Below are 21,810 nucleotides of genomic sequence, written 5' to 3'. Positions count from 1 at the left end.
CGCGGCCGTGACGTCGACGGGGCGGGAGGCGGGCGCTAGGTTTGAATTCTAGGCGGGCGGTTGCGGCTGAAGATGGCGGCGGCGGCGGTGATGGCGGGCCCGGCGTTGCTGCCAGCGCTGTGCAACCGGCGGTTGGCGGAGTTCCTGCGGCAGGTGGACGACACCGACCTGGTATGGCTGCGGGAGATCCGGGAGGAGGCGATCAGGATGTTCAACAGGTACCGACGCTCCCACCCCGCCACCCGCACCAGGCCGTTACAGGCCGCTCCCCGCGCTGACCGCCCCCCCCCCCCCCCCATTCCCCTCACAGCTACTACAGCGACGAGCCGGAGCTGATGCCCAAGACGCCGTCGCAGAAGAACCGGCAGCGGAGGAAGCGCCTTTGCGGCCTGCCGGAGGAGAGCCAGGAGCCGGGCAGGAAGAGGTAGGCCCGCCCGTGAGGCGGGGGCCGGGGCCCGGAACCGGGGAGCACCCTCGGTCGGCGGAAGGTGTGGCGGGGGGGGGGGCTACCCTCAGCGCCGGCGGCTCCGGGGGGGTTGGAAACATCCGCTGCCGAAGACAATCGCCCCCGCAGCGTGTGCTTGAGCCCCCCCTTCACCATCGCGGTGAAGCCCCGGGCAGGCTCCGCTCCCGGCCCGAGCGCGTTACGGCACCGCGGTGCTCGTGGGAAGCGCTGCGTTTGTCCCTCGGTTCCATTTTATAGCGCTGCGTTTCTTCCTCTCGTTATCTCTTCTGCTCCGAAGTGGTTATGTCCGTTAGTCACTTTACACGTTAGCCTCTTTCTGCAGCTCTGTGTATACTGAGCTCTTAGAGGGGTTTGTCCCAGCTGTTTTAGCTTTTTCTGCGTCTTCCTGTTTGTGCGTGGAAGGGCTTCTGTCTATTCCTGAATCCAGTTCCAGTCTAACACACTGTTTCTATTGTTAGATTATCTAGAAGAAGGAATAGCAGTCTCAAACTGGTAACCTCCACGCGATGTTCTCAACGTCTCCGAAATAAAGAAAACCTGGAACTAAGCAGGTCTGAGGCCAAAGAAGTCTCTCCACCTCAGCGTGTGACAAGGTCTCAGGCTGCAGCATCTGCTAAAAGTTCAGAGGTTCTTCCTGAGACCTGCCCTGAGCAGCAAGAGGAAAGGCAGGTTCCCTTAGAGGAAATTGATGTCAGCAGTTGTATTAGTGCTGAGCTACACCTCCAGAACAGTGCATCTAAACCATCAGAGAAGCTCTCCACTACCATCCTCTTGAGCTCAGATGATGGTTCTCCCAAGGAAACCAGGGTTGCCAAACTGTCGCCTGTACCTGCAGCCACTGAGCTGATGGTCCCTCATACCCCCGAGGCAAACGATGCAGGAGAAAGCAAGGAGGCATCTGAGCAGAAGACATCAAAGGCGGCTAACGTAACAGTCATTTTAAGTGAAGACTCTAGGCTGGAGGAGGTAGATGACTCTGCTCAGGTACAAGAGGGGTCTGAAAAGGAGCCTTCCCAGTGCGCGAGAGACAGCTCAGGGACTCCAACAGGCGCTAAGCTGAGCCGTCGCTCCGTGCGCAGAAGTCTGATGGGTAAAACTTCCATGACTCGCAGAACCTCCTTGGCAGAGAAATACTCACTAGCTAGCAAGAGGGAAAGTATGATCCGAAAATCAATCACCAGGACAGTGGTCAAGAAGAAGGCAGCTTGGAAGTCATCTGTGTCCTCCAGTTGCACAGATGGTAAGTTTGAATGTCACCAGATGGGTTTGCTTTGCGCTTTTCCTGCTCTTTTTGTTCATCAACTGCTTTCCACTGCTGAAGGAAAACAATATAATGGGGCTAGTGCTTCAGTCTGGGTGCTGCAGCTGGGCTTCCTAGGCCAGACAAGCTGTACTTAAGCATGGATGTTCTAACTGGCTCCTGGAGACCCCTGTGAACAGAGGAGCCCCAGGCAACTGTGCTAGTTTGTGGCCAATGGATTTGGCCTTGTAAATCATCTGGGAGAACAGCCCAAATGTCTTTTGAGCTTCTGTGGTGGCAGCTCGCAGAGCGAAGGAGGGAGCTGGCGGGCAGGTGTGTTGCTGCAGGTGGCTGCTAAGGAGGGTTATGGGTTCTCACAGAGGCCAGCAAGTTTTCTGGGAAATGAGGTAGCTATCACAAACTCACTACTCTAAACAGAATCTGGCTGCTAGTTCTAGACCTCTTTTGAGAAGGGAATTTTGAGGTTAGACTTTGTAAACTTATTAAAAGTCTTCCAAACTTTTACAGTTTGCAGTAGAGGCAGGTTCCAGCAAATGACAAACTGATTTAAATGTTCTTAAGTGCTACTGGAATGTAAGCATTGGAATTGGTGCTGGAGAACACAGAGATGGATATAGCCTCACTGTTTTTTCAAGCTGAGGGCTAGTAAATGGTGGACTAGTAAATGGCTCCTGAAATGCAGATGATGCAAGAGAACCTCTTCCACACAATTTGACTTTGAAGAGAGACTGGCTTTTGTGCACAGTGTACTTTTCTGTTTGAAGTGAGAACTAGTACAGCTGAAATAAGACTAATGTGTTAATCTGCAGTGTTCTAGTTTTGTGGGATTTGTGCTGTATAAAACTGACTTTTCTTGAAGAGTTATCCTATTTTTTCTGGAGAAGGATATACTTGCACAAGCACTGTAGTATTTTTTTTCCATACCAGTTTTACTGTTCTGGTTGAATGTTTTTCCAGAACCAGAGCACTTCAGTTCCCAGTACAGGATTTCCTGCGCTGGTAACAGGGTGGTGGGGAGCGCTGTGTAAGTTTAAGCACACTGAGTGCTCCTTCAGTAAAAACCAAAACTGTGGGGAAGTCTTCTCATCTGTTACTTTGAAGAGGCACTGAAGGAGCTTTATCTACCCAGTTTAAATAAGTCCGTATTGTCTGGATCTGGGTTACCTGGGAGGCTTAAGGAAGGCTTTATTTCTTCCCTCTGCATTGCTTGACATGACTGTTCTGCCTGGTCAAAATTTCCAGGGGTAAGGAAGGGAACCACGATGTTTCAGGCAGCTCCAGTTGAGCTTCTTAATGCTCAAAAGCTCAAAGCGAGCTAATGGCCTGCAGAGTGTGCCTGCCGTGTCTCCGATGCAGCAGGTCTCGCACTGGATCCACATACAGCGCGTGTGTTTGTGCTTCCTTTGGTCACAGGATGATGGAAGTACGGGAGCAGGCTGCACGTGCTGCCTGTGCCAAGTGCCCATGTGTATTCCACCCAGGCTGAAGCTGCATCGCTGTCTTAATTATTAACAGTGGTTTCCGGCTGTGCGGGTACTTAGAAGCTAGCTACCATTGAGCCAGCTGGAATGCTCAGCAGGAAGCAGCTCTCAGGCTGTAAATAACGCTGGTTTTAACTACTGCTAATAACTGGATGCAGCCCTGCAAAATGAGTCTCAGCCCAAACCTAGTCGCTGTTAATGTAAGCTCACTGAATAGCACTTTGAACTCATCTATAATTGAAAACATCTGTTTTCTTACATTAAGATTGCAGGCAGCATTTTTCTAGTGCCAGTTGGGTATATTGAGCTTGCCTGTACTTGTGGGGGCAGAGCAAATCCCCCTCCAACAGTCCGGAGTGTGCCTTGCTCCTACAGTCTTGGCCTGCACCTGTACATTATAGCTCTGGCATTTTTTTTCTTTTCTGCAGTCTCCAGCTCTGGAGAGGTGCCAGAGGATGAAGAAACAGTTGTCCAAACTGGGTGAGACAACTTTAAGATATTTCTTTATCCTTAATATCCTATTTGGAGGATTTTTTTTCTTGGTGTAAAATGCACTGCTTGCAGATAACAAGTGGCTTCCCAGTTTCCTTGATGTTATTAAACATGGCTGCCTTTTTTCTTTTTCCTAGGCCGCCTCCTGGATCTTGTATCCCCTCCAAGTTGGTAAGATTTGGGCAGAGATTAAAAGTATTTCTGTTTGTGTGGACTTGTGAGCAAAATGTGTTGAATGTGCCTCTCATTTGTTATTGGGGAATTAGGAAGCTTTGGCCACAGATTGCTGGACTCGGGCAATGGGCCGCTTAGCACTTGAATAAAGAAGGTATAGAGCTCTCATACGAGCATGAGCCTACCTATAGCCTCCCTGGTTCTGATACGCACACTAGAGAAAGTCAGACTGACAAGTCTGGATTAATCACAATGTTCCAAAATCGGAAAAACAAAAAACAGTGAAGTTTTATTTGGAAAACAAGCACATGTGACCCATGGCTTATTTGGCATGCAAGTAGCAGTATTCTGTCAGTATGGTGTTACAACCTCAGGTGCTTTCAAAGCCAAGGCTAGCTTTGACTAGAAAATAGTATTATCTCTGTCAATTTGCATAAATAGATTTAAAATGTAAATGCTGGGTTGATGCAGACCAGTGCTGAATACCGACCTCGGTATCACTGGTGTTCAGAGTCGAGTCCTGCCTACTGGCTCTTGCTTCTGAGCTTCTTGCTAGAGATCAGTTGTATGAAAATTAAATCCTGAATCTATACAGATAAATAATCTTCTTATAATTCAGGGAAGCTTTTTTCAGTTGGACAGAGATTGTACACTGTTACTATTTCTGTACTTTTAAAGCTTCTTTTGACCTTTTTGTTAGTCCTGCAGATTATTCAAAGCATGTCAGTTTGTCTTAAGACAACCACAGTAATTTATAAATATCATTCAGGTCAAAACATATCCCTCCGCAATTCTCACTGCCCTCCTGAGGAAGAAACCCCAGGATTATGTCACTGTTTTGTCCAGAGTAATTTTCAGTAAGCACAGGCTGAATTGAGTGGAGCTCAGTGGCCTTAAGCAGTTCTGTAAACAAGGACAGGCTTACACATGTGTTTATGGCTGTGCCTGTCAGTGGAGCTGCAAAAGTTCAAATAAACTCAGTTTTAATACTGCTTCTGGATTTTTAGCTTGCCTGAGTTACAATTGTAGGAAAGCTTAAAGGGAGAATGTGGAGGAGAGAAAAATGAACAGACTGCTTTGCAGATCTGTGAATTAGAGGACTTGTATCTCTTGTTTCCATACCCTGATGAATTTATAAATATAGTCTAGTCTGTGTAGTGCATTTGATGTATCCTGATCCTCATCTTATTTTCATACCACTGCTGTTGGGAGTGGGACCTCGTAGCCTGTCACATTCTTAGCCTATGTCACCAGGTTACCTTACCATAGCTGTCTGTCTTATCTATCAGCAGTTTTCTCAGCAAACAAAACATGGTTTGGTTTCTGCTAGAGGCTTCCTTTGGGAGCTGTGAACCGCATGAAAATGTGGTGACTGAGCAACCTTCTCAAACCAGAAAATATCTGTCTATAGGAACATACAAAGACAGTACCTCCATGCATGCTGTTCCTTAAAGGTCAGATTATTCTCAGGCCTGATCTCAAATTAATTAGGTCTATGTCCTTCTGTTGGGCTACAAGATGCTTTCTATACCCAGCCTTGGGATAAGACCCTGCAGAAGCATTTGGAGAGGATAAAGTTTCCATACTCCTTTTTTTCTTCCCAACTCCTTTGTGTCTGCCAGCCTACACGCTGGCCAGCACGTGTTTGCAGAGCGGAGTTAATGCTTGCATTGCTGGCAGCGTGCAGATTGCAAAAGCCATTGCCTCCTCTCTCACAGGCATATAAAACCATTATCGCAACAGAATTTTGTATCAGTGTAAGTGCAAAGGCGGCAAATAGCAATGCATATCTCATTCATAGCAAACAGATAAATCAAGGAGATGAGCTGATTGTCTTTGCTGTCTCCCTGGTTGTCCGTTCATCACCGCTAAGTAAAATACGCACTGCCTGACTCTTTGCCAGAAGTCCAGCAAGCATAAACAGATTTCCAACTTGAAATGCTTTTGTCCTTAATAGTTTATGAGTTTGTTCAGTTTAAGCAGTGTATCCCTTATTGCAGCTACTTGTGTTCTGTTAACCTCTGTGCTTCTAGTGGTGACAGGACATCAGGGAATTTGCCAGGATGGTGTCCCAAGGTATTCTTTGCAGCTGAAGGTTAGGACTTCACTCTGGGTACTGGCACCAATAGTTTATCCTATGCATGCAGTTTTGCATTCTCTGGTAATATTGCAGTGTCCTTGTCAGAATGACATCATGATTTGAAACAGCAATTGGCTGTTTCTGTGTGAGAATTGTGCTGAAACCCATTTGCTTTTTCTACAGAATCCCCAAAGTCCGCGAATGTCACTTCGCTCTCGAACCATCAATAGAAACGAACAGCTGCAGGAGCCAGGCAACAATGGTAGATTCCAGAGGATTTTCATGGCAGAATTTTAAAAGTCATTGCTTTTTGGGGAGGGTGACTGGGAAGTTTGAAAGATTGGCTAGTTCATTTGCGAGCCCAGTTTGAAAGACTAATCTAATCTCTGACAAGCGAGGATTTGTTTCAAGAGATTAGCAGCTAGGAAGTTCTGTGCTAGAGTTATTTTCCACCCTGGGAAGCAGATGGAAGTGAAGATGGAGGGATGCATGTTTTTCAGGTTATGGGAGACCTAGTTGAACCCCGTTCCTGAAGTAAGCAGTTGCTCTGTATCTGCAGAACACAATAGCATCGCATCAGTGCAAACTGCATGCTACAGATCAGACAGCTTGGCTTTATTTTGTATTTCTAGGTTTGACTGGCGCTGTGCGGTTGCTTGCTGAAAGCAAGAAAGGTCCTGCTGTGCATAATTCATGGCGGGTTTTTTTTGTTATTTAGTGGGCTGCTAAATCTGTTGTCTGCTTTCAAAGCTGTGTTGGAAGGGATTTTTTTTTCTGCTAGAACTAACTGTGTAACTGTATTTTCTTTCAGAAAGCAACTTAAATAAGGGGGAGACCCCGGAACCACCCCAGAGTGCCAGGTACATTTGTAGAATTGCTCTGGCTGGAAGGTGCCTTTGGAGATATGTAGTCCATTCCAAAGCAGGTTCAATGCTGAAGCATTGTTAAATGACTTCAGTGTTTTGTGACTATGAAACTTTTTCATGAAGGTTTTCTCTGCCTCTGAAAAGAGGATTTAATTCGTATCTCCTATTACATTAGAAATTTTTTATTGGATAACTACTTGTACATACACAATGAAATACATTTTAAGCTAGGATAGCTTTATGACCTTTTTTTAAACCTTACTTTGTGACAATCAGGATTTGCCATGTGTGATGGACTGTGTTTATCTCACAGGAGAAAGCCAAGTTACAAAAGAGCTGTGGATGAACGCTATGACAATCAGCAAGCAGAAGATGGAGGGCTTTCTCCTCCGAGAAGACAGACCCCATCCTCTGCCTTTCCAGCCAGCAAAGTAAGATTGTTGTAACCCTGATGTACTTCACCAAGACCTGTTTATTACTCACACTCCTGAGGATCGTTTTTGGCATTCCTCTTACAGGTTGTACGTCCTTTCAAAACGTTTTTGCACACTGTGCAGAAGAATCAGCTTCTCATGACGCCAAGCTCTGTGGGAAGAAATGGAGTAATAAAATCTTTTATCAGGTACAACACTCCTCTCCAATCTGATCCCAAGGTAAGACAAACCTCTGTTGTGAGCTAGTACCCGATGGTCTGATGAGTGTCTAAGTTAAAGCACAGATGTGAAAGAAATTGTTCAACCCATATTAAGCAAAGAAGTAACTTTAGGCTGTGTTTACACTTATTGTGATTAATTAGCTTCCTAAAGGGTTCTAATTTGGACCCTAAGCTCTACCACTGTAGCATTACCCTGTGGTATTAGCAAGTAACAGTCGGGAATTAAAACTGGGAAATAAAAATCCAAGGGGATTTTTGAATACTGCAGTCGCAGTGTGTGTGTATGTATATATACACACACATACATAATTGAAGTCTGCACATCCACAATCTCTTTTCTAGGACTTTTCTAATGGGTGAGATCAGAGCAAATGCCTCTTAAATCCAAGTTTCTGATGTTCTGAGGTTCTTTCAGACGTTTGAAGCAGGAAGAAACATGAGCCTATCCTGAATAGGAGACTGCTGGTTCACTGAGACAAGTATGCCAAATCTAACAGACATCAATATCGATGTAGTATAATTGTGGCAAGCAGCAGAGACAAATACCACGCCTTTGCTGTTTGCAGGCAGGTGCCTCTGTGCAATACCACAGTGAAGTTTACAGCATCACAGGGGAAGCTCCTGTACCTCAGAGTAGTTGTTTGGGTGGATGGGATAAGTTCTGGTTCTAGATTTCCAAAGGGAGTTGATTTTCCCTCTGTTCTGCTTACACAGGACAGTTTGATCCTTAAATCATGACTATTTAATTAAATGGGCTGGGCTTGTGGTAGGAATACTACCAGTGCCACTGGTGGACAGCCCTCACTTTTACCTGACCTGCATTTAGATTTGGTATTTAGCTCAGAAGAGAAGTCAGTGTTCAAAGAAAAGCAGTTTCAATCAGTGTGCTGTAGGTCCCGTTCCAGACAGTGTTGGGCAAGTATAAGGGTGTAGATTCATGTGTGCACCTAGGGACATGCTAGAAGCTGGCATGCCAAGCATAGATTGCTCATGCTTCTAAAATCCAATAGCTTGCCTGCAAAATAAGGTAGTTTGAGGGCTTGTTTTCACTTGCAGGAGAGTTGGGGAGGGAAAGGAGGGCATACTGCAGAAACTGGTTTTCCTGCATCTAGCTTATATCTGGCAACCTAATATCAGAACTTTTGTATTGCTTAAAGCTGTCACGGTTGTACTGCTTAGAGAGTCTTGCTGTACTCCAGCAGATGAGAAGCCTGTCATTAGGCAGTAGCGAAGGATTCGAGCTTCAATCTTGCTGATGTTCCTGCTGACATTAGTGTTTGTACTGGCGATGGAGCTGATGTAAGAGTCTTCTGACTAGTGCATCCTTTGTTGCTGTCAGTTCACTGGATGCTATATTTTAGGTTTCGTACCAGTGCAGGTGATTTCCCCTCAGGACTTTTTCCACGTGGGGCCTAACATAACTAAATAGCACCAGAGCAATAAGATAGAATTGTTAGTTTTAAATTAGCCAGTTTGGATACTAATAACACCAGTCATTTACAACATGGAGCCCAGCATAAGGAAATCACTTGCATATTTCACTGTGCTTATCAGTGGGTTTGAATTAAGACCAGGCCTGTCATAATTGGGCATCTGCAGTATCAAAGCTGGCATTAAATTAGTTTGTCTTAATTTGTTTGCTGTGACTGTAGTGATGGCTGGATACTGCTCTTGTAATTGACAATATACTCAGGCTGTTTAGAAAAAAAAATGAGGAAAATGCCCTGCATTTCCATCTAGATGACATGGGGCTGACCGTGCTTGAAACAAGCTGTAAGCACGCTAAATGGTGGTGGTTCACCATGAAATAAAGCTTTGTGAGAAGCAAAGATGCCAGTGGGAGCTCGGAGTTGAAGCAAGCAAGGTGTTTCCTGGAGCACCATCTGTCCCCTGCTCTCGCTGCAGGCAGTCAGTATCACGCCAAGCATTAGCTCTGCTTTTTTGCTTCTTTTTACCAACGTAAACCACAGGGCTGGCTGCCTTCACTCTCTCCGAAAGCTGCCTGGACTTCAGGAGCTGATGCTTGTTTCAACTTCCCAGCTTCTCTTGCTGTCTAAGATTAACACCACTGCCTTGTTTTCTATCACATCTGTCCCCAAACATCCCTGACCACGTCACAGGCAACCTGAGCTCTGTTTCATCCTTGTTACAGTCCCTTGGTGCTGGCTGCAGTTTCTTGGTGTTATCTCTGGGCCCGTACTTACCCTGAGCAAGTTGAAGTACAAAGAAGCCCTGGCAGGTGGGTATAATCACATTTCAATCCACTTCAGGCAAAGGAGAGACAGAAGCTAGAGACTCTGAGGAAAAAGCATGAAGCTGAGCAGCTGAGAAAACAAAAACTTGAGGAAGAAAAGAAACGGCGACTAGAAGAGGCAAAGCTGTGAGTATATGCTTTCTGCCTTGTCTGGACTGCTCTCTCTGCACCTGTAGGTCTTTTATCTTGCAGTGTCCATACATGCATCAAAAATTCTTGTTGGCTTGCTCTCATACCTCAGACAGTATCTGTTCTCACAGGATCTATCTAGAATGCTAATAAAAAGTTAACTTTCGTAGTTGACTGCTGCTTCAGCTTTTTGTCTTAAGTCCTCTGACTCAGATGGAGCTTAAAAATATTGCTAATGTTTAAATGAATAGTGTATATGGTTCACTGAATTTCATGCTGCCCAAGAGCTGCATCTGGCCTTGTATTTGAGTTGTAAGGAACACATCTAGCTGGACTACAATGATGAAGTTGGGCTGTGTCCTATAGGAAGCGTGAGGAGCGCCTGCGCAAAGTGTTGCAAGCTCGGGAACGGGCAGAGCAACTAGAGGAAGAGAGGAAAAGGCGCATTGAGCAGAAGATAGCTCTGTTTGATGAGAAGACTGAGAAGGTAAGGCCCAATATACCTATAGAATTTATTTGGGAGAATAAATCATCTGCTGAGGTATAGATGCTGCCATATGTGTGCCTTCCAGAAAAAGAGGAACTGAGGCTGCTGAAATCTAGAGAATGACGTGGAGAATGGTTGAATAAAGATCCTTCCAGAAACTTGATGATTCTGAGTGACTGCCTTTCTCTTGGTTACAGGAAATGGCAGATAAAACTCTTATTTTCCAGAATTATGAATCTAAATGGGCTTTATTCAGGCTCTGTCAGATGGGAGAAGAACTGGCAGATAAAGCCAGCCTAATGGCCCTGAGGCTTTATCTGTTTGAAGTTGTTCTCCCATCTGACTAATAGATGAAGAGGTGAAAATAAACATACTTCCTCCAGACCCTTTCTTGTATCGAGACTTTCAGATTATTTGCATGTATGATCATAGCAGTCATTTGTCTGCTTTAATTATCTCCATCTGCTTTTCTCATTTCATAGTTCTGAGAATATATTCTGATGGTTTTTGTGGTATTAGATGTATAAATACTGGAATAGGATCAGCTCTTCCTGTGGAGATGTAAAAGGGCATTTCCCTAAATATTACTTTAATAAAATAAAGCACAGGTCCCATTAGCTCTGAGTGACAAAAAAGGTGGAATTTCCCCATGAGAGGGTGGGAGCTCTGTGTTTTTGAGACACTGCTGAGATGTTTCACATGCACAGAGAACTGTCCCATCTGAGACTTGGGTGTTCAGCTAGCTACGTGTGTGTCATAGGTGCGGGAAGAAAGGTTGGCAGAAGAGAAGATCAAAAAGAAAGCAGCTGCCAAGAAAATGGAAGAAGCAGAGGCCCGGCGCAGGCATGATGAAGAGGCCAGGAAACAAAAAGCACTGCAGCAGGTCTGTGCTGGAGGCCATCCTATCCTCCTGCATGCAATTAGGATGGCCGCAATCTGCCACGGTCTTTGCAAGCAAGGAATCCACTGGGAGCGCTAACGCGAACCAACTGAGTGAAAATTAGTGTGGCAGAGAGGCTTTGTCCCTAAAGCTCTCTGCAGTGTTGTGCTTCCTGCTTCCTCTTGCAATATGCTGCAAGCTCTTGGGGGGTGGCTGTGACCCACATTTCTTCCACAGTGCTGGACAGATTCTTACTAAAAACCTTAATTGGGGATTGGCAAGTACTAAAATCTGTGTTTAAACCCATCTCTCAGAGATCCAGAGCCTGGTGACCGTTAGGCCCTTTGGTACCGTGTGGGCAGGGAAAGGCCAGCACTGACATGGCTGGAGAGATGATGCACCTACCTTGAAAGCACTGGGACTTCAGCCCCATCTTGTTCCCTGCTGTGTAGAGATAGGTGCTAGAGACATGGGTCAAAGAAGGTGTTCCTGCTCCTTAATTCTGGAGCCTGTTCCTGTACAATGTGAGTAACTGCTTTGTTGGGTTTAGGAGGAGGAGGAACGTCGGCACAAAGAGCTAATGCAGAAGAGGAAGGAAGAGGAGCAGGAACGTGCCAGGAAGATTGCTGAGCAGAGGCAGGCAGAACAGGAAAGAGAGAAACAGCTGGCTGCAGAGAGAGAGCTGGAGAGGAAGAAGGAACAGGAGAGGATCCAGGCAGAGAAGTAAGATAATATCCACTTATGTACTAAATTCTGTGCTGGGACTTTGAAAAGAAGCGAGAACAGAGGGCACTAGTGAAAGGCTCAAGCAGCGAAGAGCTGTCAGCACAGCTCTGGACCATCATGGTTACTGAGCTGCCGAGCAGAAATTCTGGCTCAGTAATGTAGGAAGTGTGTTGAGGAGTGCCCCGCAAACCTGTGAGAGGGGTTTGCAGCAGGCGCTGGATGGGAGGGTACCCCAGTGTAGTTTTGAGAGCAACGGGCTGTCGCTTTGGTTCTCAGGCTACGCGAACAGCAGGAGAAGGCTGCTCGCCTGCAGAAGGAAGTGTTGGCTGCTGAAGAACAGTTCTACAAGGGGATGGAGAAGAAAGACGTACGTACTCTCTTCTTGCAGATGGGTGGAGCCACGTGGGTCTGACTTTAGTAGTTGTTACTGTTAGGAGCAACTGAGGGGGTGGGATTTATTTCACTTGATTTTAGATGTCTGCTGTTTGAGTTAGCAGCCTCTTGGTTTCCTGTAGATTCAGTAGGAAGAACTAAGCATTCGTAGGGTGAGATTATTTTGACCTGTTTGGGATGGTTACTGTACAATGGGATGACTTGGCCTCTAAAAATACTTTTTATTAGTCTAAAGAGAGGCTAAGAGCAGTAGCATAAACTTTTCCATCTGCAGATGGTCAACTGGGCTCTGATGTTTATATGAAGATAAAATCAGTAGCAAGTTTCTCAAAGCATGAGGTTGTTGCATTATCAGAGGAAGGCAACTAATGCTCTTAAATGGGGAGGTCAATTTGTGCCACTTCGAAGAAAGCTTGAACTGTTGCATTGCATTTGTTCAGTGTCTTCACTGTGTTCAAAGTGCTTCTTAGCATCACAAGCAACAAAGACTTGCAATTAGATGCTTAGATTATTTTTTTTTTTTTGCATAGCAAAAATTGATCTCTGGATTAACAGTGTAGCTTAGTTCATAAGATTAATTAATTTGTGATGTTGGCTTGTCAGCAGGAGGAGCAGAGGCTAGCAGAGATGAAGAGGCAAGAGCAAGAACAGAATAAACTGCCAGAGGAACAAAATGCTAAAGATACAGTCCAAACACAACACCTAGAAAACAAAGAGGTAACTCTGCTCTCTGGTGAAACTTTAAGGGACGACATCAGAGAACTTTGATTCCAGCACTGACGTGCTGTTACAGTGGGCAGTTTTACCCTCTGTTTTTTATATTCCCTTTCAGTAATGAAGGGATTCTATAAATGTTTTTTTCTTGGTTATCGGAGGTTGACTTCTGGTGGCCTTGAATGACTTGGGGAGTGGAAAGGAAGGAAGGGAAGCAGCAAGTATTTGTCAGGGTTTCCATGTCAGGATAAGGCAATGACTGTTCAAGTTGCCTTGGCTTTGTAAGCTGCTCCTCTTTAAATACCGGATGAACTTCACAGGCATAAAAGGTGCTAGAGTAGTTATTTAAGTTCAAAGCTGGAAACAGCCAGAGGATGGCAGCAGAGTCTGGAATAGTTTTGCATTTGTGCTTCACTACTGATGGAACTTGAGAACCACCTGCAGGTGAATGTATGTGTCTTGAACACTGAAAACAAATGTATGGATCTTTATCTCCTTGCAAAGCTATATATTTTAATCTTTGAATGCAAAATCAGTGAAATATAAGTTAATGTTAATGGGCACAAAGCTGTGAAGGCAGCCTCTTATGGGGAAGAAAAACTGTTTCCAACTCTAGAGATATTTCATGGATGGTGAAATTTGCAGTTCTATGTTTTTCTTCATCACTTGCATTTCTCAGTTATGCTGCTCCCATAAAAATTAGAGTACAGTTTGTTCTGAGCTATTATGTGCATATTCTCTACGTGGTAATAATCAGTGTAACATTATTAAACAAGCCCAGAATCTCGGTTGCAGAGTATTTAAAGCACATTACTCAGCTCCAGCTTTGAGGATGTAACAACTCCATATAATCCTTGCTTGAATTGAATGGAACGGCTGTGTGCGTATTAAATGCATCTATTGCTGGCTTGTTCATATCGTGTAGCCAATTAAGCAGCCCAATTAAACAGGAGGAGGCAGCGCAAAGTCAGAATTGGGTCAAAACTTTAGAACTGCCAAACTTGAGGTTTTGCAATTGTGCGATAAAGCAAGAGGTGGAATATTGAGGTGTTGTAGTTGACAGGGGTCTCGCTGCAGCTCGGAAGCGTAGCAGCGTGTAGCAGTGCTACTGCATCTAAGGCCTTTGGGGGGGTGTATTTGTCTTCTAGAACTCACCTGCCTGCAGTTCATACCAGATGACTCCACAGGCCCACAAAAATCCAAAGCCCCCCCTGATAAATCCAAACAACTATGGAATGGATCTGAACAGCGATGACTCTACTGACGATGAAAGCCAGCCTCGCAAGCCCATCCCTGCCTGGGCCACGGGTATGTGTTAGCGGGTTGGTGTCTGTCCTGAGATCCCCCAGCAAACCCTACTGCGCCTTTGCTCCAACGGATGGTAGGACCCGGTGTAAGATTTTTGCCCAGATCCTCCTATTTGCACACTGTAGTTAAAAATACTGATCTCTAGCAGCGTGGCTGGAGTGCTGAGTCAAGGGCTCCTCTGCCACCTGGGGATCTTCTTGTGTTGGGGAAACAAATACACTTTTAAAGTGCCTTAACAGAGCTGCTAGTGTAATTTTGCCAGTGTGAAAAGAATCATTATGAACTAGTGCTCTTGCCTTGAGCCTGCTTGACATTGATTTTGCTTTAAAAAGCAAAGTAATGGCAGGTGTTGTGGACAAGGTTTCAGACCAGCTGTTGCTCGGGTTCTGAAATGCTCGGTTCTATGATATCATATTCCACCTACCCCTAGGGAGTGAAGAAGTTGTGGGGAAACCGATGGAATCTGCAGGAAAAAAAAGCTGAGAAGCCTTGCCTCTTGCAAACTTAATCTATTTCCTGGAGAGGATTCAGTACGTGCAGTATTCGCCCTCCAAGTGATCTAGGGTGAATCTCTAGGCTTAAACAGGGTGCTTTAAAACATCAGATACTGCAGGATTTCTCCCATTTGTGATCTCAGTGTGATTAGAGATGAGGAGAGTAGGGACACATTGCACACAAACAGCCTGCGCGGCAATTTCAATTAAAAAAATTAATGAAAATGTAATCTTTTGTTTCTCCAGGGAATCAGCTTAGCCAAGCTGTAATCCGCCAGTACTACAACCCTCCCAATATTGACGCGCTCTTTGGGGTGATCGCAAGCCCCAAGCTGGAGGACATCTTCTACAAAAGCAAGCCGCGCTACTTCAAGCGCACCAGCTCTGCTGTGTGGAGCTCCCCGCCGTTCCCAGGTGCCAAGCCAGCTCTAGGTCTGCCACACGGCCTCAAAAAGTACTGAGCTGGGCAGTGGCAGTTTCTCGTGGAGCAGTGGGTGTGCATTTCTGTCTCTAGGTGAGAAAAGAGTTACTGTTCAGTATCTGTAAATCTTTAGGTATTAGCATTGAATAAATGTCAGCTCTTACTGGGCCTTTTACTTGCATTTTCTGTTTCCAGGGCTTATTTTCTCACTGTTAAACAAAATGGCAAGCTTTTGGGAGATACTGCCTCGTAAAGATGCATCTCCTCCTACCATCAGCTTTAAGCTGGAAAAGGTTTAGACCTTTAGGTCACGCGGGTGCATCACCTAAAGCTGTACAATCTTCCCCAGCCAAGCAGGGCTGGAGGTAGCAGCCAGCAGCAGACCGTCAGTCTGTCTGTACTGTCCGTGCCCACCGCGTGGCTGCAGCCAGAGTACCTGAAGGGCTGAGGGCTGCTGCATGCATCTCGGGTAAAATCCAAATACGCACTACTGACGTTCCCCAGGAGCAGGGTATTAGCAGATGGGGTCTTCATCTCCTGCAAATTGTAAAATGATTTAACCGTTTCGATTTTCAGCAACACACTTTATGCCAACACCAAGTGCAATTATGTGCATAAGCTAGATTGATATTTCCTACAGCTCAGGCTGAAAAATGCTGAGGATTTTATTGACCTTTCTTCAGTTGTTGGAGAGAGATGTGACCCTCGGTGTAATCATGTCTCCAGAAGTACCCAGGGTAGTGTAAGCAGGCTTTGTTGTTTTAGGCTAAAAGAAATTGTGCAGAGGTTCTGATAGAACTTTGTTGCTCTAATTTAAATTCCATGTCCGTGGCATTGATTGGATTGAAAGAATGAGTTTAACCTTAATCCCTCTTTCTCTTTTTTCCCCTTGGCTGTTACATTTGTTCAGCATCAAAGCTGGTTTTATTTCTAGGCCTGTTTTGCACTTCGTGTTCAATAAGACAGTTTCAAATGGACTGTTATCAAAACTATTTCCTCTTACCAGCAAATTATCGGCTCAATTTCAGTTCCAAGAGCACTTGGTGGTTTAGTCATTCTTTCTGCACCTAACTTGAAAATGGCAGAGACTTGTGTTTTCCCTGTAGTGAGCTCCTGTATGGAGAGTAGAGGGCTCAGTACAACAGTGCTTGCTGGAAGATTTTAAGGGAAATGTTAGTTTCTGTAGGTTGTTGTGGAAGTCTGTCTTCTGCAAATTAGACAACCTCTATGGTTCTTACCTCAGATTCATCTTTTTTTTTTTTTTTTGCGGCTTGATTTGTTTTAAAGACAGGCAGGTGTTAATGGCTGCAATTTCAGTAAGCAAAAGGCTGAAGAACACTGTTTCTGTGTACATACAACTTGATCCTTTAAAAAAAACCAAATCACTGTATGGAGATTAGAATGAGTAAGGAGACTTCTGCCTTTCCTTGTGCATATAGTAAATGAACAGTTTGCAAGCAAATGTCTTTAAAATGATGTGGGGTTTTATATTTAAATACGTCAACTGCTAGATGCTGTGCTATTGATCAGTGCTTGAGATGACTGTGCTTTGATAGATCCTCTGTAGATTGAGTTTTGTATCAGAATGAACATAACCTTTTTGTAAGAAAGCTTGCTGAAACGGCAAAAACTTTAAAGTTGAATGCTTTTTGAATGTCTGACAGTGATAAAAAGTGAGTTAAATTGTCTCTTCTGGTCTTCTCTTCTGGATTCATCAAAGCTTCTTATTAGAAAAATCTACAGTATTTTGGAATCTGTCTTTTTGTGTTGCTTTTTGCACTGTTTCCTTAAGATAGGAATGTTCTGCGGAGGAAGAACTTATAAACTGCTCTAGTAGAAAATATTTTTGGTTTGGTAGCCCTGCAGAATTTTATGACTAGTTTTACTTCTTTTGTTTCTGAAAATTGGAAGAGGGACAGTTTGATATGATATATTCCCAGAAGTCTTTGCTAAGGAATACATGACTTGAATTCATATTGAACTAACCTACATCCCTGTAATTCACTACCTGTATACCTTTAGAAAAATATTCAGAATTTCTGCCACCAGATGGAGTGAGGACTTCAGTCCCAGTACACAACTGGATCCCTGGTATTTAAAAACACACAGACAAAATACCGCCAAGTAGAAATACCAGGAAATTACAACCTCAAGATCTTAAGAAAGATATTTTCACTCTTGATTTCAGGTATTTCTCTTCATTGTTATTCCTGCTTGCCCTTGCAGCCTTTCCCAGGTGCGTGTGCTTGCAGGTACAGCCTGACCCTGAGCTGGCCTCCCCGGAGGTGCTGCTCCAGGTGAGCGTCCTGCCTGGGGGCTGGATTTTGGTAAATAGTGCACAGGCAGATTTTAGAAGCTGCTTCTGACTGGAGACAGTCTTAACCATATAACCCAGTTACTTTGCTGTTGTCCAAGATGGATTCCTGGTTGCACACAGAAATTATTCTGCCTTATCAGCTCTCATAGTCTGCTGCCTGTTCTGACTTAGAGAAAAGTTGGATAAAAGCATAGGTGACAGAATGTCAGGATCCACCTAACCTGTCACTGCAGCTAGTGCCCAGCAGAATACATACAGATATTTTATACCTAGAGAAGTATAACGGGGCAAGCATAAAGCAGTATTTTCCAAGTGGCCTTCACTAATTTGCAACCCTTCATTGGGGGGGGGAACCCAACAACTGATAAACGTATTGTCTTTTCTAGACTGATACAGTTTCCCTGGAGTCACAGAAAATATCTGGATCCAGATGATATAGGTGATACCAAAGAGAAAAATGGGGTTGCTACCACACGGCAAACTTTGAAGTTGGTGGAGGTCTCAAACCTAAAACAGTTCCAAGAAAGAACGAGTAAAAACAAAGATGATTCTTGATGAGAGCATTAGAGGATGTGCTGAGCCTGGCTTTGGCTCGATGAAGGAGCTCTCCCATCTGAGGCTCTCCAGAGCCGAGGCGTGGAGATGAGCTGGGCTCTCAGGTCCCCGTGGGCAGGCCGGCGTGCCAGCGCAGGGGCTGGGCACCAGCAGAGCTCTGCAGGTCTGTGCTGGGCCAGGGGCGCCAAGAAGTAGGTCTGGTGTAACAGCCTGACTGGTCTGCCTGGCTTTAGGGGACCCCCACAGCCCTCCCCCCAGTTCACCTGGGGGGCAGGTGGGTCACGTCTGCAGCGAGGGCTGCACAGAAGGTGTAGTACTGGGGGGGGGGTGGGGGGGGGTGGTACCCCTTCCCAGAACTGGGGGACAGCCGTGGGGTTTTACAACAATCCGTCCTTACCCTGGACTCCAAGGATTTAAGGAACCTAAGCACCTGTAGAAAACTAGAGTCTTTTCCAGTACCTACCAGTTTATTGCAAGTTACTGACAAGTCCAAAAAAAAAAAATGAAAATAGGGTGGTGGTTAATATTGTCCCTGTAATCATGATGAGTGTTAAATACCTTGTGAAAAAGAAATACTGGGAATTGAACAGCCAGGCAGAAAGTTGAGAGGGTAGATTCCTGGCCAACAGAAAATCCATTTCCAGTCTTCAAGGACCACTTAAGCAAGCAGCCACTTAAGCTTAGTAACAATGCTAAAATCTATAACTGTGATTTTTGCCATCAGATATTACTTGCAATAATGAGACAGATTCTGGCCTCAAGAAGGCCTCAATGCAAATGCTCATAGTATTACTTCTGAGCCATTTAACTCTTATTTTATACCGCTGGTCTCCACAAAATCACCTGAGATTTTTGCTTCTGTCAGATGCTTCAGACTCACACCCTGGAAGGTAAGCAGAGTGGGATGATGTCTTGTGAACTCCAGCAGGTATGTAGAAATAGCAGCTAGCCCCTCAGAGCTAAGCTGTCGTGGTTCAGCTTTGTTTAGAACATAAAATGACAACAGGGACTTTTTCTTACCTGGTCTTCTCAGTAGAACATGACCAGGACTAGGAGCATGAACCAGAGCCTCTCAGCACATCCTCAGGATCCCTAACATTTCAAAGTGTTTTCTCCAGGTTTGTTTTCAGGTGGGATCCCAATCCTCTTTGAGCTCAGAGGTGCTGAAAATCTAGCAAGAAAATAAAGTTTAAAGTAAATAGAACTCTTAAGCAGGCATGAGAGCTTGGCATCCCAGCCGAAGCTGTACTGAGGCTCAGTTCCCATGGCCTCTGCCCATTTACACTTAGGACTTACTCTGGCATTCCCTTTCCTATATTAACCATCTGACTATCCTTTATCCTCTGAATGAAATCTAGCATATGTGGCTGTTCTGCAGCTGCAGCACAGCAGCTGTGTTCCTTGGGGCTAAGGCCTTTCCCCATCCTCCCTCGGAGGCCAAGGCTGTGCCCCAGGAGCAGAGCCCTGTCCAGTGTAGGTGCTCCCTGCTCAGCACCAACCCCCTGTGTGAGTCTGTCATCTCCCCCCGTTGCAAGGACAGTGGGGAGAGGCCGCGTGCCCTGATGAGATCAGCTTCTCTCATTTTTACTTGTAACTTCCCCTTTCCAAGTGCCTGGAGTAACTTTCTCCACCTCACCCTCTCTGCCCCGAGCCCAGGTGCTGCCTGTCCACCCAGGCACTTGTTTGCTCTGCACAAAACTCCCAGAACAGCAAACAAACGAACAATCCCCCTGTGGCAGGTCAAGCCAAATTCTGCTGCTTCTTGCCTTGAGAACACTGTGTTTACTAAGCCTTTTTTTGTGCACCTTTAGCCTAAAATCCTCACTGAGGTGGTTGTCGATATTTGCTTATGTCCTGCAGGAAGGTTGAGCTCTGAGGGCTCATCAAGGGATGTGGTTTCAGAGTTGCCTTCCAGATGCAGCCTCAAACCCACAACTAAGGTCGTTCTCTGTAGCTACAGCCCTGCCTTGTACCCAGGACCAGCGTTTTGCAGCCTGTGAGCTGCTGTGGGTGAGTAGCAGCCTGCAGGATACCAGAAAACAGCATGCAAAACGGTTCCAAAAAAGTTGCGTGCACCTAGAAATTAAAATAAAAGCCCCAGAGATGTGTTTGCAGAGGGTCTCGCGCTGCATTTTCTCCAGCCCGTGCTGCTGGCTCAGCCCCGAGCTGGGAGAGCACTGCAGAAATCAGGACTTAGCCCACTTGCCCGACACAAACTGTCCCACCAGTCTTTGCACCCTAAAGACAGGACGGGAAAACCCACAAAGAGGAGCTGCAGGAGTCATTGTGCACAAGCAAGCTCGTTGTATGACAAGCCAAGCAGTTCTAGGTTATCCAACCTGCACCAGCCAGGAGACACTATCCCACAAAATATCATTCATGACCTACTTTCATGACCAGCAGCAAATTCATTAAAACTTACCTGTGTCTTAACACTAGGACCATGTGAAAATAACTCTTGGCTGCATCCAGCCATAATTCTTTTATGCTGCTCTCTTTCTACCGGAGACAGGAGAGCCATCACTAAGGTCTCTAAATTGTCCCCGGCTCAGAAATGAGCTCTGGCTTCACCGTGAACAGGCTCTTGTGTGCTCAGCATTGGCAGCACCAGCCTGTGGATGCAGGGGCACTGGGATGACTGGCACAAGGGCTTGGTGAGCACCGTAGTGCTGTGGGGAAGGGAAAGGGGTTGGCAGCGAAGAGGCTGGTGGGCGGATGTGATGGCATCACCTGTATCCCAAGAGATCTGTCCCTACATCCTCGCTAAATCTCAAGACTTATTCATGGTGGAAAGACTAAAATCAAAGCTGCAGGAATGCCAAAACAGTTCATGATTTATACCCTGCCAGGCCTTTCTCATCATCCCTTCTCCCTCGCCCGGGGAGCAGCACAGCCCACGTGTCCCAAATGGGGATGGTCCTCGGGGGGAATGTGGTGTTGGCCTGGAGCAGCTGAGAAGCCACTTGGGCAAGAACCCTAAAAAAGGAGCTTTGCTGGGTCAAAGGAAAGGCTGTATGAGGAAACAGATGCTAAATCCTATCGTTTTTGCATCCTCCCCTTCTCACGGTCCCCAATTTGTCACCTCTGTGCACACAGAGAGAGGCCAGCTTCCCCGAGCTGGCACACTGCGTGATGTGCTCCAGAGTACATAGGGGTCTTTCCAACACAGTTTGGACCCAGAATTTTATCTTTTGATTGTTCAGGGATTAGCCTGCAAATATTATTATTAATTAAAATGGATTCCGGTGACCTGATTGCTGACAATATTGCCAGCAGTAGGAAGAGAAAAACACTTTTAGACAAATCCCCGAATGACGTTAAGTAGTTTACAATGAAAATCCAGATTAGCAGTCCTTGCCAAGGGATACATATTTCCAAATACTGTTTCCTATCTCCAGAGCCATCACGGGTCTTTTCAGGGACTCTAGAAGCTTATTTTCATCCAAATACATCTTTTAGGGGAAGGTTTCTCCTTTTTTTGGGGGGCAACGGGGAATAGGACAGCTGATTTTTTGCAGTCTCCCCTTCTGAGAGCACTAAGCCCCTCAGTAACAGAAGTGCTGAGCGTGTACGCACCCGGCACGGGAATAATTCACCACCTGCCAGCCTGGTTGAGGTGGGATCTCTGGCTGTCAGCTGGTCCAACCCTCCTGCTCA

At 45.6% G+C, this 21,810-nt stretch overlaps 1 protein-coding gene across 3 annotated transcripts; it reads left to right on the top strand.

Moving 5' to 3' along the window:
- Nucleotides 1–24: 24 nt before the first annotated feature.
- LOC104363395 (inner centromere protein) lies at nt 25–16,969 on the top strand. 3 transcript variants are annotated; one of them, XM_042785232.1, is made up of 17 exons: nt 26–218; nt 311–424; nt 925–1,706; nt 3,637–3,688; nt 3,838–3,871; nt 6,138–6,216; nt 6,766–6,814; nt 7,134–7,251; nt 7,339–7,473; nt 9,746–9,855; nt 10,225–10,345; nt 11,106–11,228; nt 11,776–11,948; nt 12,228–12,318; nt 12,951–13,061; nt 14,207–14,366; nt 15,107–16,969. In XM_042785232.1, exons 1-17 carry the CDS (start codon nt 73–75, stop codon nt 15,319–15,321), a joined length of 2,613 nt encoding a protein of 870 aa, XP_042641166.1. In that variant the 5' UTR covers nt 26–72; the 3' UTR covers nt 15,322–16,969. The 3 variants fall into 3 exon arrangements, with proteins under 3 accessions (XP_042641167.1, XP_042641166.1, XP_042641165.1); XM_042785231.1 differs by having other exon boundaries at nt 12,948–13,061; XM_042785233.1 differs by lacking the exon at nt 12,951–13,061 and having other exon boundaries at nt 25–218.
- The last annotated feature ends 4,841 nt before the right edge of the window (nt 16,970–21,810 follow it).

This window comes from Tyto alba, unplaced genomic scaffold (genome assembly GCF_018691265.1).
Source record: "Tyto alba isolate M040663 unplaced genomic scaffold, T.alba_DEE_v4.0 Super-Scaffold_8, whole genome shotgun sequence".
NCBI classification, from domain to species: domain Eukaryota; kingdom Metazoa; phylum Chordata; class Aves; order Strigiformes; family Tytonidae; genus Tyto; species Tyto alba.
This window is presented reverse-complemented; position numbering and strand designations above follow the sequence as displayed.